The sequence below is a fragment of the Symphodus melops genome (assembly GCF_947650265.1).
Source record: "Symphodus melops genome assembly, chromosome: 5".
Lineage (NCBI taxonomy): Eukaryota > Metazoa > Chordata > Actinopteri > Labriformes > Labridae > Symphodus > Symphodus melops.
This window is the reverse complement of record NC_136695.1, coordinates 14548634-14566372: the sequence shown is the minus strand read 5'-3', so window position 1 is coordinate 14566372 and position 17739 is coordinate 14548634. Positions and strand designations below refer to the sequence as shown.

At 40.8% G+C, this 17739-nt stretch overlaps 1 protein-coding gene across 2 annotated transcripts in view; it reads right to left on the bottom strand.

Annotated features, from left to right (window-relative positions):
* dnah5 (dynein, axonemal, heavy chain 5) overlaps positions 1-17739 on the bottom strand; it is an 89678-nt gene that overhangs the window by 57399 nt on the left and 14540 nt on the right. For both annotated transcript variants that reach the window (XM_079343741.1, XM_079343740.1), the window contains 28 exons: positions 17508-17621; positions 17061-17267; positions 16729-16809; positions 15648-15738; positions 15197-15342; positions 14612-14789; positions 14096-14350; positions 12502-12698; positions 12283-12376; positions 11530-11672; positions 11164-11240; positions 10957-11081; positions 10537-10772; positions 9127-9345; positions 8936-8998; positions 8445-8683; positions 7210-7357; positions 6754-6846; positions 6372-6571; positions 6025-6178; positions 5454-5617; positions 5091-5247; positions 4436-4648; positions 3868-4092; positions 2426-2598; positions 713-783; positions 446-553; positions 18-205 (listed from right to left, as the gene is read on the bottom strand). In XM_079343741.1, coding sequence (XP_079199867.1) covers positions 18-205; positions 446-553; positions 713-783; positions 2426-2598; positions 3868-4092; positions 4436-4648; positions 5091-5247; positions 5454-5617; positions 6025-6178; positions 6372-6571; positions 6754-6846; positions 7210-7357; positions 8445-8683; positions 8936-8998; positions 9127-9345; positions 10537-10772; positions 10957-11081; positions 11164-11240; positions 11530-11672; positions 12283-12376; positions 12502-12698; positions 14096-14350; positions 14612-14789; positions 15197-15342; positions 15648-15738; positions 16729-16809; positions 17061-17267; positions 17508-17621 — 4359 coding nt within the window. The remainder of the gene's footprint in view (positions 1-17; positions 206-445; positions 554-712; positions 784-2425; positions 2599-3867; positions 4093-4435; positions 4649-5090; positions 5248-5453; positions 5618-6024; positions 6179-6371; positions 6572-6753; positions 6847-7209; positions 7358-8444; positions 8684-8935; positions 8999-9126; positions 9346-10536; positions 10773-10956; positions 11082-11163; positions 11241-11529; positions 11673-12282; positions 12377-12501; positions 12699-14095; positions 14351-14611; positions 14790-15196; positions 15343-15647; positions 15739-16728; positions 16810-17060; positions 17268-17507; positions 17622-17739) is intronic.

The window sequence follows — 17739 nt, the reverse complement described above, 5'->3', positions numbered from 1 at the left end:
AATACTGTCTCACTGACCATGGTGAGGAAGATGCCAAACTCTGGATTCATGTCCACGTTGTCTCCATCAGTAAAGACAAAGTTTTTGCGCCGTTCTTTCTTGCAAGTGAGAACAATCGCAATCTGCTGTGCCGCCACAGATAAAACGGGGAGGTCGATGCGGTTGAACTCATCAAAACAGCCCCAAGATCCAGACTGAGCCAGACCTAGAAGGCAAACACATGCACCTTCATCACCATGCTGCGAATGAATGTACAGTCTGCAAACATCATTTTCTCTCCTTATGCCAGTTCTAATGCATCAAAGATAGAAATCTGTGATCCTCATAATTAACGCTAAACTGCAGCTAAAGAGTTTTTTTTTTATTGCTCTCACCCATAACATTTTTCCGGTGCTGCTTTCTTTGCTATCTTAACAAAGAACATTTTTTGCTTTGTGAATCTTACCTTTGAATATTCTTCCCAAGCCTCTGAAGTCCATCTGGTCAGAGCAATTGAAGACGACAACATACTTTCCAAGACAGCGACCCATGTCCTTGGTGGTCTCTGTCTTGCCTGGAAACAGAAGGCTGTTTTTGTCACATCGTAACGTTTGGTCTGACAGTTTTGATTGAGACAGGAAATTAAATGGCTCCCTTAACCTAACCCCTTACAAAAACTCTCCTTCAGTTTTCAGTTACACACTCACTCAACCAATAGAGCACTTGGTCTTACCTGTTCCTGCAGGACCAGCAGGGGCTCCCCCCATACTCATACCCAGAGCCTGTGCTAGGGTGATGTAGCACCTGAACAAACAGAAACAGAGAGTTACAAATTCGCTTTCCACATTATGCTCACAATTCATCACACAATAACACTAATACATTACGATCTTCACAGGACGTTGGAGGTCAGACACTGCTAAAAAAAAAAAAAAAACAGTAACCAGAGGCTGAATAGGATTCAGGCGCTTTAACAAAGACTTCAGCATAAAGGGTGACAAACACCAGGACCCGATCCCTGACCTCTGGAATAAGCCTCAGGTCAAAAATAGGGGTGAAAATATGTGCAACAAATATTACTTCCCTCAGTGAATGTAGATGAAACCATTGCACAGTCTGTTTTACACAATCTCTGAAAAAGGCTTGTTTTCTTATCAGTTTTATCCCTTGTTTCTGTCTCATGTACCACTCGCTCCCCCCCATTCCTTTACTTATTATAAAACCAGCTGCAAATGCTGGGACGAGGAAGGTCAGAGGATGTGATTGGGTGGGAGTAAAGACAGTGAGTGATAACAAGGCAAAAACATGGGGACTGAATAGACAGAATCAAATACCGTTTCAGACAGGGAAAGTAGGCGGCGAGAATATCCGAGCTGTCTTGGCGCCTGAGGCCATAAGGACATCGTGCCACTTCTTTGGAGAGCTGCAGTCTGATGTCGGCTGGAAGCCCCCTCTCTGCTGTCTCTTCTGATCTTGCTCTCCTTGTCTCTCCTTTTTATTTTTTTCTTCTCTTGCTCCTCTCCCATATCCCTCTCTCAAGTCTAACACTGGATGTTGTTGGAACTTTGCCTCTGCTTCTCTGTCTCTACAGTCACTTCTTCCATCCTGTAAAGAGGACCATCCTCCTTCCTTATTCCTTCTGTCCCTAATCCACTGCCCTCCCTCTGTAAGTGATTGGGTAAACATGAGTGTGACATGAGCAAAATAGATGACCTTCTGCAGTTTGAGACACATTGTTGTTGCTGCAAGCATTCATTCTCTTTTTCTAATGGTGTATAAAAACTCCATACTAGTGTTGATGACTGCATCATGGTGATTGTATCTGCCATTGAAGTGCTGCACAGACAGCGGACAATTGTTGGATGAGACCATGAGGTCACTTTTGTGCAGGTTGTATTCACCTTGTACAAGCTGGGCATTTCAAATGGGCACTTTTTTCTTTTTATGTTTTATCATCTCATTGTTAACTGTTACTAGTTTGTTGCATGTACATCTTTGACATATTTCAGATGGCAAGGAGGTAAAAAACAAACAAAAAAAACCCAGGTAAAACCTGCCACACACTTCTCAGGCACTTTAACCAGCTTCCTTCTGGATGCCAATACAGGCTCATCAAGAAGAGAAGCATGAGAGAGGGACAAAACAATAACCTCCTCTTAAGTGATGTGAAACACACAGAAGTCTCCTTTTTTTCCAGGAAACCGAGAAAACTTGAGTCAAACTCAGTGCCCCCTTGATTATCATCGTTGTATGATTGAAGAGTAAGACAAGCACTTCAATTTGAAGCATAATGAAACCCTTAGTTGGAGTCAAATCAACTGTGACAACATGTACTCACTCTGTGACAGTGTGAAGGCAGGTTGGTGATTTTTCAAAGATGTTAAGTGTCTGTTTTTTGCCGTGTGTGTGCGTGTGCGTGTGTACGTCTGAATAAATGCTCCTCTACCTGTCAGTCAAAGGTGTAATGACAAGCCTTTCCGTACAGCCCAAGAATTCATTCTGGTAGACGAAGCCCACGTCTGTTATGTTAATGATCATCTTATCCGAATCCTCGTTGAAGTAGAAACGACACTGCTTCAGCCACTCAAAGTCGTTGGGGGTTTTGACATGGAGCCGGCACTGGAGGGAGAGAGGAGAGACGACAAAGAAGAGTTCAGAAGAGCAGTGGCGGGTAGAGAAACACGGGGCCGAGATAAAATATGGGGGGGGGGTAGAGATGGAGAGTGAAGAATAGGAAATCGAAGGGCACCATTTATGAGGTGATGTGGGGTGAGACATAAAAGCAGAAAGAAAGAAGGATGGAGCGTTAGAAGGGCAAGATGTATGAGTGGGCATTAGGTGACGGGAAGGTTACGTTAAAAAAGAAAAGGTGGAAGTAGGGAGAGAAGATGAAAAAGGAGACGGTCCAGAGGGTAAAAGAAGAAAATTAGGTGGAAGTAACATCAAAGAAGTAGTGAAGCAACAGAATGAGGAGGAGGATGAGTTAAAGGATGGAAAACAAAGAGTAGAATAACGTAAGAAGAGGAAAGAGGTGGGGATAGAGGAGAGGGAAAGAAAAAAAATGAACGGAGTAGGATAGGATAGAGAATTCAATGAAAAAGAAAAACACGTTGCAAAGAGGATCTTCACACCTGTTCTAGTCACCTTGGACCCTAGTCAGACAATATACTCTGCAAGTGGAGACTTCAAAGACGGTCCTTTCGCTAGTTCTAAATATCATTTGGCTGCACATGTTAACACTTTGAAGATCTTATAAGATATAACAGACTCTTTGTGACATACACAAAAAAAAGTATTATCAGAGCTCATCACCAGTGAAAGCAGTTCTAATAAAAGGTAAGCTTTCTTTTGCTGTGGATTCTGATGTGAAAAAAAAAAACTAAACTGAATTGGTAAAAGACCTCAACAGGACGGTCCAATTTAATTCAGTAGCCATAATTCAAACCCCCATTGCTGAAAAGTAGGAACCTTGTGTAAAATAAATGTAAATAAAAATAGAATGTGATGATTTGCAAAACAATTAAAAACTCAAATTAGATAGAATACAGAAAAAAAGCACAATGTTGAAACTGAAAAAATTCATTGTTTTTGGTAAACGATATGCCCAGTTTGATTTTAATGCTGACATGTTTAAAAACAGTTGTGACGGTGGCAATCGAAGACTGGAAAAGTTGTGAAATAGAGATAGGGAGGGTTTCCCTATCCGGTTTAATGATGGAAAGTTCATAATATTAAAAGATTAAGAGAATCTCTGGACAGCGTGGCTCCATGGTTAAAGAGTCATTGTGAGTCAGACGACGGTTTGCATCTCTTTTAAACCTGTTTTTATGACAGAGGTGGAGTTGTAACTATGCCAAAGTGTTTTACTATCAACAACACTATACTCACCAAGTCATCAAAGATATCCCTCTGGTGGACATGGATGGTGATGAGGGTCTCATACTTGGTCCTCTCTACAGTCCCCAGGTCTCTTGTGGTCATGTCGATCAGTGTGTTGAGCAGATCCAGGAACAGTTGGTTGGTTTTGGCCATAATGCGCCGATCATACCTGGCATTGTTCAGAGCCTCCTCAGAGTCCCTTGTCCATATCATCTGAATACCGAGCAAGCCCACCTGGATTGAGGACAATGATATTTTGTTATCGCACAACTGAAGAAAAAAAAAAAAGCAATCCATATAAAATCACTTTTTCTGTTTCCCTGGACACAGAATAAAGTTAAATCAAATAAACATCTGTGATGAGTAAAGAGAAAAAAAAGCTGAAAATGTAGTTCTGTAGAAAATTACCTTTAAGACAAATATTCCATTTATTGACGCAGAAATTAAAGGGCAAATATCAACATCTTGGTCTATTTGTGTTCTCAGTCCTTGGTCAACAATCCCTGAATTCGACGGCCCATGATCTAAAACATCAATGACTTACTTTCTTCACTTTTTAACCCAAAACAAGATCTACCTGAGCAGGAAAGGAGTTCAGGAAATCCACAAGCTGGAAGCCAGAGTCCTGAATGGTCAGGGCAGCCTGACGAATCACCAGGTGCAAAGACCTCTGGGATTCCTTCAGCAAAGCATTGAGCCAAACTTCAACGTTCCCCTCTGCTATGACAGGACGCTCCAGCTCCACAGTCTCCCCTTCTCGTGATGACACTGCCAGAATGCGATCATATATCTGAGGAAGAGGGCATATTTTTTGGAAATTAGAAACACAGCCATCCTATTCAGTTGTGAAGTAGGAAAATATATGATAACAGGTCCATATAATCTTTTCTAAAAGTATTCTAAATAATCAGCTCATTTGTCTGGCTATGTAGTGTATATACTGTATATATATATTTGAAGGTTTATTGAAAGTCTTGTTATGGGAGGGGGGGGAGGGAGAGGGAGAGAGAGAGAGAGAGAGAGAGAGAGAGAGAGAGAGAGAGAGAAAGGGAGAGAGAGAGAGAGAGAGAGAGAAGTGACATGCAGGAAAGGAGTCACAGGTTGGCGCTCCTTGTCTGTTTTCATAACAGTAACATAGTCAGAGCCTCAACTGTGAAAAAAAATCTGCCGTCAGAGGTTTAGCTAGATGCAGTTTTCCTTAAATTTTGTTACAACACTCCATGAAAATTCACCTTGTCATGAAACTTGACACATTTGATGTTGTCGAAGACATTGAGAAGGTGAGCCTGGATTGTGTGCGAGTCCGACGCCTGTCCCAGGATCTCCAACAGAGCAGGGTCAGAGACGAAGAAGAAGCGAGGAAACATCAGGCGCTTCTTTTCCAGGTAGCTGTTTAATAGCATCATTTAAAAAAAAGAAAAAAGAAAAAGTTAACTGCAACAGTTTGTCCTTATGTATTTTGTAAACACAACAAACGAGACAGATGTATAACAGCAGGTTGTCTTCCCTGTCAATAATATAACTGTACAGCTTATACTCCAGACTCCATGTTGTTTTTAGGTGTGGGTTAATTTAGACTGTAATCTTGTGCTTACCCTGTAAGTGACTTCTGGCAGATCTCCAGCTGTTCAAGGAGGTGAGGGAGCAGCTGACCCATAGTCTCATCTCCCACACAGGATTGGACTACATTGGGCATCTCGTGAGCCCGCATCATGATCTTCACCCAGGATTTGTCAATGTTAGAAAAGCGCTTTGCTTCCTTAAAACAGAGAAGTTAACTCATGAGCTGGGAGGTATTTCACTGCAGTATTTTTGTAAAAATAAAAAATAAATCATGTTGCAATGTTAAGAGTCAATTTGGTTGTGTGCTGAAATGAAAAACAATGGTTTAACAGAAAAAAATCTGAATTACTAGATTTAGATCAGAAACACAGAAGATGTAAGGATAATATTGGTAAACACGTTTCAAAGTCAGGTTTCTGCGTTTTATCAATGAAAGTTTCTAATCACAAAACGGGATTTTCACATTGTTGACTTCAAACGATAATTAAATGTAAATGTAAGCCATTCAAGAAGATCAAGAACAGAAATGAGAGTGGAGTTTTGTGCTTTAGCTCAGCTAGATTTTGGAAACCAGCATGACTTGATATCAGAGACGTATTCTACCTTAGGCAGCTGTTTGGCGATGTCTCCGCCCACAAACACAGCTTCCAGGTAGATCCAGAGGTTTTGGACGGTCATCCAGTTTTCTATGATGTCAGTAGTGTTGGAAAGATTTTGAACCCACTTTTGGATCTGGGCTTTAAACGGGGTATTGTACCTTGAAAAAAACAAATTACTTTATCAAGTCTTGCAATGTATAACCCAAACAGTAACAGCTTGCTTCACTATAATATCAATTCTATACAAGTGACACTGAACAAATCTTCCTTGTAATGTGTTTTGAAGCACTTTAATCTGATGTCACCATTTAAAATCCTGTTTGATTATTGTGTCAATCCAAAATGACATACCTGTTGCTCATAAGAGACCCCAACATCATCAGGCTGTCTTCCATGCTGGCGATGATCTCCGACGTGCTATCTCCTCTCAGAAGCAGTTCTCCACGGGTCTTAAAGTTAGCAAACGTGAAAGTCTTGTTGTCCCACTCAGCAATCACCTGCTTCAGCTTCTGCTCAATATCCCTCTCTTTCACCGCACTGATACAGATATCCTGTGCAAAAAGAAAAAAATAATAATAATTCAAATAAACGTACATTTTCACACACCTGTTTTTGAAGGAGGACATTTCTGCTATTGATCGGGCATACAAGTTTATTGTTTGAAGCTGACCAGTGCTTTAGATGACTCTGCTGTTTCCTTGATCTACGTAGGCTGCCTTGTGTACACACTTACCTCAATCTCCTCTTTGAACTTGAGCAGAGGAGCCTCCATGATGTTACGCAGTTTGAATGCATCACTCTCCACCTCAAAGTTATGTCCAGTCACCTGAGCAAAACAAGGCAAAAAAAATGGACTTTAAAGAAAAGTCGAGGAACAGGAGAGCTTCTTGAGCTAGTCATAGTTTAAAAAAGACGCTGCTCTTTGGTAGAGGGTGTGAGCAAAGCTAAGATACCTGTCTTTACAAAAAAAAGGTAGACATGCTTTTTTGTAAATGGACACGAACTTTATGTAGAAAATGGAAAAAACGTTTTATTTGACACATTTCGGCATCTTGCCTTCTTCAGGAAACTTCAAAAAACAGAATTTGCAGTTTGTATATCATCACATGAGAATAAAACATCTTTTGATAGCTTCCTTTTATGAGAATATAGCTGTTAAGTGGTATTCTAATCAACTTGTTTAACCAACCTCAGTTATTCTCTTCCAGTGGCGAGTCATCATAGCCTTGTTAGTCATGAGCTCCAGTAGGGGGCAGCACTCACTGAATTCATCGATTGTTTTCTTGAGGTCGAGGAACGCCTGCCACTCTTTGAGAGCGCGAGGCAGTTTGCGACACCTAAAGCAAGAGGAAGGACAGTAATCAGTTCTTATATAGCTAACACATGGCTTCCAGGTTTTAGCCTAATTATGCACGAGTCCAAAAAAGAGAACACTATGTTTGTCCTCCTTTCACAGAACACGGTGGAAATGATACAGAGGTAATCATGAAACAGTAGTGTTAAACAGTTGTACAGCTACATGGCCAAAGAAACACATTTCATAACTGTCAGGCAGCCTTACAGCCAGAGGTTGTCCTGTCACCTATTTAGACTTCTTTAAACATGTAATGATATCCACACTTTCAGAAGAAAATCAATATGGAGACTTATAAAGAACTACTTTTTCATCTAACACCAACTTGTACTTTGTTATCCTCCGTCCCTTCAATTTCCCTTGGCAAAATGACAAAACTGAGCAGAGGACAGAGCACAAAGATAAACGGGGATGGAAAATATGACGTTGATATCTTCTGGAGCAGTCATGCAAGGAATGAATAAAAAATACTTTTGATATGGGTAGAGCATCGTTATCAGGCATGGATACAGCTTTGTGGTGAGGAGGAGGAGGAGGAGGAGGAGGAGGACAGAATAAAAATAAAAAACTTTCAATTTGTTTTCCTTTCGTGTCTCTTTCTCTTTGTATGGTACGCTGGTAGTCTCTGGATTTGATGGCCACTCACCTTCGGTGGAAACATGACTAACTGATTACTTTGTGTGACAAACACTATTCATTTAAATCCCTAATAGATCTTATCTGCTGTACTCACTTCAGTCTAATATTGTTTGTTTCAGTTTTGTAGAAAGTGAAACACTATTTTCAGAAAGCTTCTCACTGTACCTTTCACGGGTCAGCATGAATCAGACGGAGTGTGAAGTGTGAACATTCAGTTTAACATGCATTGTACAGTATGTACCTTTTTTGTCATGAAACTTTGCAAACTTTGGATTTAAATACATTATTTATTGTTTATAGTATTTAAATCCAACACTGTGTGTGTCCATGACTACTAGTTTACAGTCTTTGTTACACCATAAAGGCCACCAAGATGGGCTTTTGTGAGCATGCACATGGTTTATAAATTCAAGAAACGGAAATTGTCTCACCTTGTCTGAAAGTCCAGTAGCTCGTTATTGATTTTCTCAATGTGGATGTCAGCCCAGAGAATGTCATAGTAACCGTTTACTGTCTCGATGACATTGTTGTAAAGGCCATACAACTTCTGCAGCAGAGCCAGCTGCTTCCTGATCTCCAACAGCTGAGGATGATGGGTACCAGGAAGTCCAAACAGCTCCTCTCCATCTGTGTAGGTGATGTACTTCCTGAACAAATTGTCAAATCGGTTCTAAAGAGGGAAAGAATGGCAACAGTTCATCCGAAATCAGTAGAAAACTTTTTTTTTTTCCATTGATAAATGAAAAGAGATAAAGATGATTCTTAGTGCATAAACAGTAAACACAGGCAAGCACAGTTTGACTGTTACAATTAATGGAAAGAATGGTTTACTTAAATGGCAAAAAACAAAACTTTTCATGTTGTTACATCATGGCTAATATCAAGTACACAAAAAAAGTTACAGGCTAAATTTGTAACAAACCTGAAACATGATGAGTCTGTCACTGGCATCCTGAGGAGCCAGTCCCACCACCATGGGACCATCCTGAAGCAGAGAGAGTTTCTGTTTACATCTTTTTCACTCTATTGCTATAGCTTTCCAGTCTCCTGAGTGTCTAGTGGTTTATGCAGTCAACAACCATTGTGCCATTTTCTGTCTCTTTCTTATGTTACCTTGTCATAGTCCAGATAGAAGTGTTGACAGTCTTCCAGGAAGGTCTCCACATTGCTGATGAGCTCTCCTCTGAAGTTCGGCTGCAGGGCCACCAGCTCGTTTTGTACCTCAGTGCTTCTGGACAACAGCTTCTCCCAAGTGTAACGCAGAGTATCCACCTTATCCGCCTCCTCTTTAGCCACTGACAGCTCATATTTGTGAAGCATGGCATAGGACTCCTGGAACAAGAGAATATGCTTACCCAGCAAACACGTACAGTTGGGGCCCATATGGGCCTCACTAGGGCTGGTTGGGCTTCGTTGTTGGGCCCCACATGGGCAGTAGGTGGGCAGTGCACCCTGTCAACACACCCATGCAGGGCCCATGTGGGTCAGATATGGGCTGGTGAATGGGCCCCATTTTGTAGCGGCCTAGCTGGGTCCCAGTTAACTTTGTCCAGGGTTCCATGGTGGCCTCATGTGGGCAAGCCCAGATGGGCTCAAGGTGGGCATTACATAGGCCCTAGCTTAGACCCACATGAGCAACCCAGGTTTCTCCCATCTGGGGCCCAAACTAGCTGGGCCCCATGTGGGCTTATTATGGGTCCCTGATGCTACCTTTAAGGGTAGTAACCATTATTATTATGGGCAAACAAAGGCTCTTTTTACACACTCATGCAATACAGTTATTGTGTTAAATGCTATACCGCACCGGATTTACATTGCTGCACCGTTTATGGACGAACTGGGACTTCTGGCACATTCATTCCAGTCATCGTGTTTATTAAAATTATTGTTAAAACTGATTAAGCTGTCTCTGAGTCATGTGTCTTGGTCCAAACATTCAGTGAATCGTAACACAGGCAACACCTCAACAAGGACTTTGAGGTGGAAAATGACTAATTCAAGGTCTCATCTTTGCTTGTTGTTAAATGAAAATAAAAAAGTAATTAATTGTAATACTGGTCTCTTTGCTATCACTATTTTTATTATTATAGCATTTAACACAATAACTGTATTGCATGAGTGTGTAAAAAGAGCCTTTGTTTGCCCATAATAATAATGGTTACTACCCTTAAAGGTAGCATCAGGGACCCATAATAAGCCCACATGGGTGTGTTGACAGGGATAATGCTTTTTATTCTTCTGACCACTAAAAGCACTTTTTAACATGCGTGTCACTTTGATCCATTCACTCCACACTCTCAAACTGATAGCAAAGGCTGCTATGTGTCCATCAGTATTAACTAATCCCATTCCTCTTCCTACACATTCACAGCATTTCAGGGTCCAGCGTCTTGCCCAAGGCAATATGTGACTGCAGGCGCTGAGGATGGAAACCACGACTTTCCAATCGAGAGATGACTGACTCTGCCACTGAGCAACAGCTGCCCCTCAGTGACGTATGAAAGACCTCATGTTGGGATTTACCTCTATTGGACCAACTTGAAAATCAATAGATATCTGGTGCTCTCTGATCTCTTTTAATGCTGCCATGGCGATGCGGATGTCATCCAGATCTTTGATCTGCCGATTCAGTTTCTTTCCTGCTTCATCAACAAAGGCAAAGATCTGCTCCATCTCTGATCGATATTTCCTGTTGCAGTACAGTCCATAGTCCACCATCCAGTTCTTGGTTTCAGCAGTTAGAGATAGCTTAAGGTCCGCTGGTCCAAAGAAATACATGTGAGAATGCAGATGTCAGTGGCTGTTTGTCTTAAAGTCAATATAATAGTTCATACTCATAATTTATGAACTTTGAAAAGTGTTGTAAAAGTTTAATTGAAACAAGAAATAAATAAATACAAATCTAGTGACAGTTCCAGCAATGACTTGAAACTCGTGTCTAACCTGTGAAAAGAGCTAAAGCTCCAACAGTGATGTACTCTGGTTCAGAGTTTATTTCCAGCTCCAGATCTCGATAGAAAAGTATTTGGCTCTCAAACTCAGATAGCAAGGGGCTGCCCTGAATAAACCTGTTGAAAAAAAACAACAAAAACAAACAGAGGGTCAAGCCTCCGTGAAAAGAGTCAGAATCAGTCCTTCAACTGATCATACTTCTGCATGGTGTCTTCACGGTCCTTTCTCCAGATGTGGTGGTAACGGCTGAAACGGTTCAGAGCACTCATCACTTCCTGCACAATAACAGAAAAGGAGTTAAACAGAGAAAATGGACGGCTTTATATGAGCACAACTTCGCAGAACTCTTAACGCCCTGATGAAGGCCATTAGGCTTAACCTCTCCCACACAAGTGTGCCTGTAACCGTGTCTGAGACCATTCCACTTGCAAACAGTATAGTATAGACAATAATACATCATTGATTGTATTGTAAGCGTCTGGTATATGAGATAAACAGTATTGGAGAGCTTGATACAAAACATGCTTCAGCAAAATGTTCCTTGAAAAACTATGGGCCACTTACTTTTCTGATGGAGCTGATGGAGGTGCTGAGAACAGACACCTGCTTGGCTATCTCCTTATTTTCAGACACACTCTTGTAGTAGTTTCTAGCTTGAAATGGGATGGCGTGGAAAACATTTGCTGAAATCTCCGAAGTGCTGCCATCTGTAAGGTACAAATTTGAAGGATTTCATGAAAGGAGGGACAGAGTTTGATCAATACTATGCCTAGAATCCTTAATTTATTCTCGACATCATTGTAAATAAGTGCCTGCCATCAATGATTCCTGGAGAATACATGAAAATAAATGAAATGAATGGATTTAGGATGAAGCTATAATTGTGTTTGTCTTGCATTTAAACACCTGGAAAGTTTTATATAAACTATTTTTCCAGTGTAAGATGTGCGCATGTCAAACTCTAAGTTATTACTGTAACTAAAGGTGTGTATTCCTTTCAGTGCATCAATCACAGAGTTTCACAGCATTAGACCTAAAGTAATGTGGTTTTTAAATGCCATTTGCCTGAATGGCTTCTTCCCTGAGCCACTGACATATTCCTCTAATTTCCCTCAACACATTTTCATTTGATCCTTGTCAGATGTGGCTTTGCTCTGATGAGCTGCGAAATGAGGAGATCTGATTATCAAGTGACTGTAGTACACTAGCTAATGATCTGTGTTCTTTTCCTCCAAAAACAATTTGAGGAAAGAACTCTGAGGCCCGAAAATGCAGCAAATCTGTTGAGTTAGGTACAGTTCCCACTCCTTCTCGTACCGGCCAGGCTTCTGTGTGTTGTCGTTCCATCTTCTGATTCGCTCTCAGAGCTGTCCTGTTTCAGAGCTGCCATTCGTCTTTCATTCATTTTTCTCTGTAAGGAATAAAAAAAACACATGAGGGGAAAGACCTGGGGTTTGTTTGGTCCCCTATGGAACCGTTGAATTATCTCCCTGGTAAAGTTAAACGATTATTAATTGAACAATCAGGAGAACCCACCTTGGAAATCCTTTCCTTGCTCCACTGGCTGACTCCCTTGGTGACACTAACAATACACTCGACAGCCCTGTTTAGAGCCTGTTGGACCTCCTCAAGTGCAGGGACCATAGCAATGTTAGGGATGGACAGAGTCACACAGATTCTGAATATGGCCTGCTGACTGCTGCTTCTGCCGCGACTTCCTAAGTCACCTTCCGCTTCGAGGAGAGAGAAGGGGCTTTAAAAGATGAACAAACTCAAAGCATGGCAGAAAGAACATGCGTAAATACATCTTACAAGCCAGGATGAATGAAATTGGTCAACTATCCATGCTTGTGTGCCTCTTATTTTCAACAGGATTGTGATCTCCATTTGTTCAGATTTAAGTTCAATTCAATCTTTCTCTCCAGTCGTATGGATAAAGAAATAAGTCAAAAAAAAAAAAAAAAACTATATTTGCCTGGTTAATGGTGTAAAATCTCTACAGCACGAACTATAAATCAGTTATTTTTTCTCAAAGTATCTGAGTAACTTGGAAAATGAAACATTTGTGATCATAGTATCAGAAAGTCTATGTCCAATATGAAAGTGATTGTGTGTTAGTGTATGTATTGATCTCAACCCTCCGGTCAAACAGGATGTTGTTTTTAATACAGTATAAAGACATGTCTCAATCTATCACTGTCTGGTCAAAATGTCGTGTTGGATGCCTCAGGTCTTTCAACTCTTCGTGTTTGACTTGAAGCATCTTTTTTTATTATCAATGTGGAATGATGCTGTCATATCAATAGTTCCTCAAAGGTGTTATGAAATGCATTTTAAGTGACATTAAAGACCCAAATCAGCTCTGTGTCTCAAAATGAATGAATCATTAAAGATGGGACGTGATGGAAAGCTCTCCATTGTGCCAATGGCTAGTAAACACATGAGGTTTGCCCGGATGTTGAGAGTGGCGTGAGAGCTGTATCTCAGACGTGGGAAAGATGTAAATCTTGGGACACGTCATCAGCGGTGCACCTCTGAATCATGTGGTGTTTTGACCTTTCAACACCAAAAGAGGGGAGACGGATCTGCCAGGTAAACATTGAGTCAAGGATAAGAATCATGAAACACAGGACACATCACCAGTAGTGTACCTAACACGTGGTGTTTCGGCCTTTTTATACTAGACACCATCATCAAAGGTGGCCAGCTACAGGGTGATCAAACCTAGCTTGTGTCCCATGCCCGATCATGACAATTGCCCAGTTGTTTAAATGGTGCAGCTCATGAGGCTATGCAGGCAGAAGACGTCCTCTTCCCTACGTCAAGCCTCGAGCTGACTCAAATTGGAGCACTTATTGACCTAAGGCCATGTTCAGAGGTAAAAGAGACAACGCTGGCAGAGTGGTTTTGGCAGAGAGCAAAAGCTGTCGACCACTACGAAGGATGGGAGGAGCATTCTTTTTTTTAAATCGGCCGTTTTCATTATCTGTTCTTTTCCACCATAATGTGACAAGTCGTGGGTTAAGACTTAATCAGACAAAACACGAGCTTTTAAAACCAATATTTGTTTTTGTTTATATCATGAGAAAGGAAACTTTAGAGAGCAGCAAAATGGTTACACAAGACGTACCCAAAAAATGTATGAGCGAAGATGCGTGGATGCGCTTGCGTAAAATCTCCAGGGTGTTGCGTGTCATTCGGAGCAGAGCATCGACGTTGCGGTGGTTGAAGTAGGAGAGCAGCTGCTGAGCTTCCTCCTCCATCACCTCCATCAGGTCTCGCTTCTTCTTTTTCCTCATCAGGGGAGATGAAGGGCCAACGCTGGCAGGAGGGATCAGGGTGTTTCTGGAGAAGAGGCGGCCCTCGGAGCGGCCCTCATCTTCACCTGAGACACATGAGTAAACATTTATACAGCAAACATCTATCCTTTATAACAAGGGTTCATTTTTACCTCTAGAACGTCTTTCAGATATGATGCAACCGAGCGCTTCAACAGAGCAAATCAAAACAACTAGAATGTTCTAACATCAAGTCAACATGTCTGTTCTTTGAAAAAGAAATTCTGTTGAAACTGTGTGTACACATTTTGGCCCCTTCTCATTTCCTATCCTTTATGACCACTGGGGGAAAAAATGACAGTATATACCTTCACTGTCAAAATGATCTATCGTCTTGCTTTCTGCACGACTTTCTTCTTCAGTCTTCTCCACCTCCCCTCTCCGGCTGTGCTCAAAATCCAGCAGCATGTTGATCAGTTCATTCGTAGCCTCCTCGACTAATGAGCTCTTCGTGTTGAGGCTCTGGGCTTGTTTTATGCACAGGTCCTGTACACATATAGAAAAACAACAAGTGAGAGAGGTAGTAGTACACTGAAGCATATCAACAGGTTAGAATTGCTAGTTTCCCGAAGCCATAATGAAACTTGTACAGATTTCTCTCTGGATGCAAAGGTCAGAGGACATGACATTTACAACAACACTTGTCATTCTTTTAATTTACCTTAATTCGTACCAAACAGTAATAAAGTTATCTCAGTACTAAATCAAATGATGTCATGATCAGTTCATGTCACTGATTTCTAGACAGTATTGCACATCACATAGTACGGGTTAAGATGCTCTCTCTGCAGTGAATATAATCAATAGGATTGATTGTGATGATGCCCTGTTTCCTCTTCCTAGCATGCTGCACAAAATGTAACAAGAACCTGAACATTCTTATTTATATTTACCCGTGTGGTCTGAACAAACTCCTCACAGGTGACAGGTTCATCCTCTGGTAACACACACAGTGTGGATTCGCTCATCTCCTGCAATACTGCATCAATCCTGAACTCGACCAAGTCGTTAACCCGGTCCATCAACAGCTCCAGGTCGACTGCAAAGATGTTTTTTTATGAACGAGTCCACAGACACAAAGGGGGGGAAAAAAAGGAGAAGTATTTTTGATTAGTGTCAGTTGGAGTGGGAGACTACAAAATAAGAAATTCAGAAAGAGGTCAGTTTGTGTGGTTCATAGATCGGAGCAATGAATACATGAGGGGTGTTCATGAGAGCACACGTACACACACAAACGGCGAGTATTAAAAGTTATCCATTATCAGATGCTGCGAGTGCTGAGTCGCAGGATGTCAAGCAGCCAGCTTGTGATTCATTGATCTTGGTGTTTTTTTTTTTGCTTACCTAAAGCTTTTTCGATGCGGTCGAGGTACTTGTCAATGTTCAGGGATGTCCAGTTGAGGGATGTTAAACCCGGCTGTATAGCCTCATCCACCTGTCAATTTCACAATGTATGATGATGATGAACTTTGAAAAGTAGATAGTCACATGGGAATGGGGAGGCGAGGTGCACATGAACTTTCCTATTAGGATCTTGGAACAAGACTGATGCAGTGAATTATCTTAAAATATTTAAGCTGTTTAAATCTTTATTCTGAGTCATAAAATGGAGCTGAAGGCAAAACAATACATTATCGCTGTTGCTAATATGTGACTTTTACTCCCTGACAGAAGGACTACCTGTATCTTAAACAGTTATCTTTAATATTACTGTCAGTTTAAAATACCCATCAGGTGAGTTAAAACATTTTACAATATAGCCAACAAAAGGTGAAGAGCATCAATGAAATCTATTGACAGCAGTGTGTAAATGCTCAAGGCGTACCCTAACATAGATTATCCCTTAATTAGCCAAACATTGATTAGGAGCCTTCAGCTACTTTACATCTGGAAAGGCTGAGTTTGACTGAGGGGCCACACAAGCTGTAAACTCTGTGCTCTCTTTGTGAGACACAGCGAGTGAGCAAATACAGCTGATGAAGTGAAAAAGAAAGTCAAGCGAAAAGATTTTATTTTTTTCTTGTTGCTTGAGATTTCTCCATTCAAAACGAGATAAAGGTTTGCCAAGCTTTGCTCTGCTACCTTAGGATGAAAATGTGGCTCCAAATAACATAAAAACATTTCCCTTTATAATAGCTCTCACTGTCTAACTGTCAATTATATCATAGCATCTGCAGTAACGTGATGTATTATTTAAAATAATCATAAAATGAATCAGGTAAGAAAGCTAAATTTATGTATTACTAATTTATTGTGAAGTCATTTGATATTTTAATATTTATTAAATTTTAATTCTTGAACAGCTGGTTTTAATTTAACAGATGTTACATCAGTCATAAATGAATAAATATAAATATCCAATAAATAACAACAATTAGGATACTGGCTTCAGATACATTGCGAAAGCTGTTCTAACAGAGCCTACCTTAGCTACATGCGGCATGGCCAGTTGTTCAAAGGCACTCTGAATCTTAGCCCGCACTCTAGTGTTCTCACTGAGAATCAGCTGGAAGAGAAAATACATTTAAAGCCATTCATTATGAACTCATAGCAGTGTTGAATGTATTAGTTCAGTGGAGTCAGCTCTAAATACGGTTACAATTATGTTTCCTCACATTAAGAAGTCTGTATTAAAACGTGCAACATTTTCATCTCTAAACAAACATGACATAACTTTACAATCATATGTGACATCTCATATTTCCTCGAAAGTGTGTATAGATTAGCAGTTGGACCCTGTGTGTAATTCACATCTACCTGTAATTTGTTGTAGTTCTTTTTGAGGGTTTCCTGTTTCTGCTGCAAATGAGCCGCAAAGGATGGGATCTCCAAATTCATCTTTGTCATGCAGTTGGCCTCTCTGATCTGAGTCAGAATCTCTGGGTCAAAGTTGACAAACAGAAGCCCCGTCTCTGGAGACTTGACCAGAAGAGAGGCCTGCAGGCCAAACCGGGCATCCTTCATCTGAGTAGAAGGCATCAAGTGGGATGGTGAGTTAGATTTGTGCGCAAATAAGAGAAAACAGTATTAGTGAGATTACGCGGGCAGTAAGTGTGGTTAGGAGTTGAGAAAACAACCCACTTTGATTATTACACAGTTTATGTGCACTGCTGAGCATAAAATTTAATTTTTATATCAAGTCATGACTCGTTCTAATGTTAAACGCTTTTCTAACCCCAAGTCAACACTGTATTCTCCTTTTACCTTTGTCATCCAGCTTTGGTGATAGAGTATCTCAAACTCCAGCAGGACCCTCGAAACTCTGTTATAATTCTTGATTATCTTCTTAGCCTCCGGTGTAGAAAGAACTCCTGGTTGCTAAACAGGGAGAGATTGGCAATGTATAACTAAAAGAAAAAGTCACAATGACAATTTTTCTTTAAATTTAAAAAAAGAAAGAAAAGAAAAGAAGATGAGTATAGAGAGAGAGTATTAC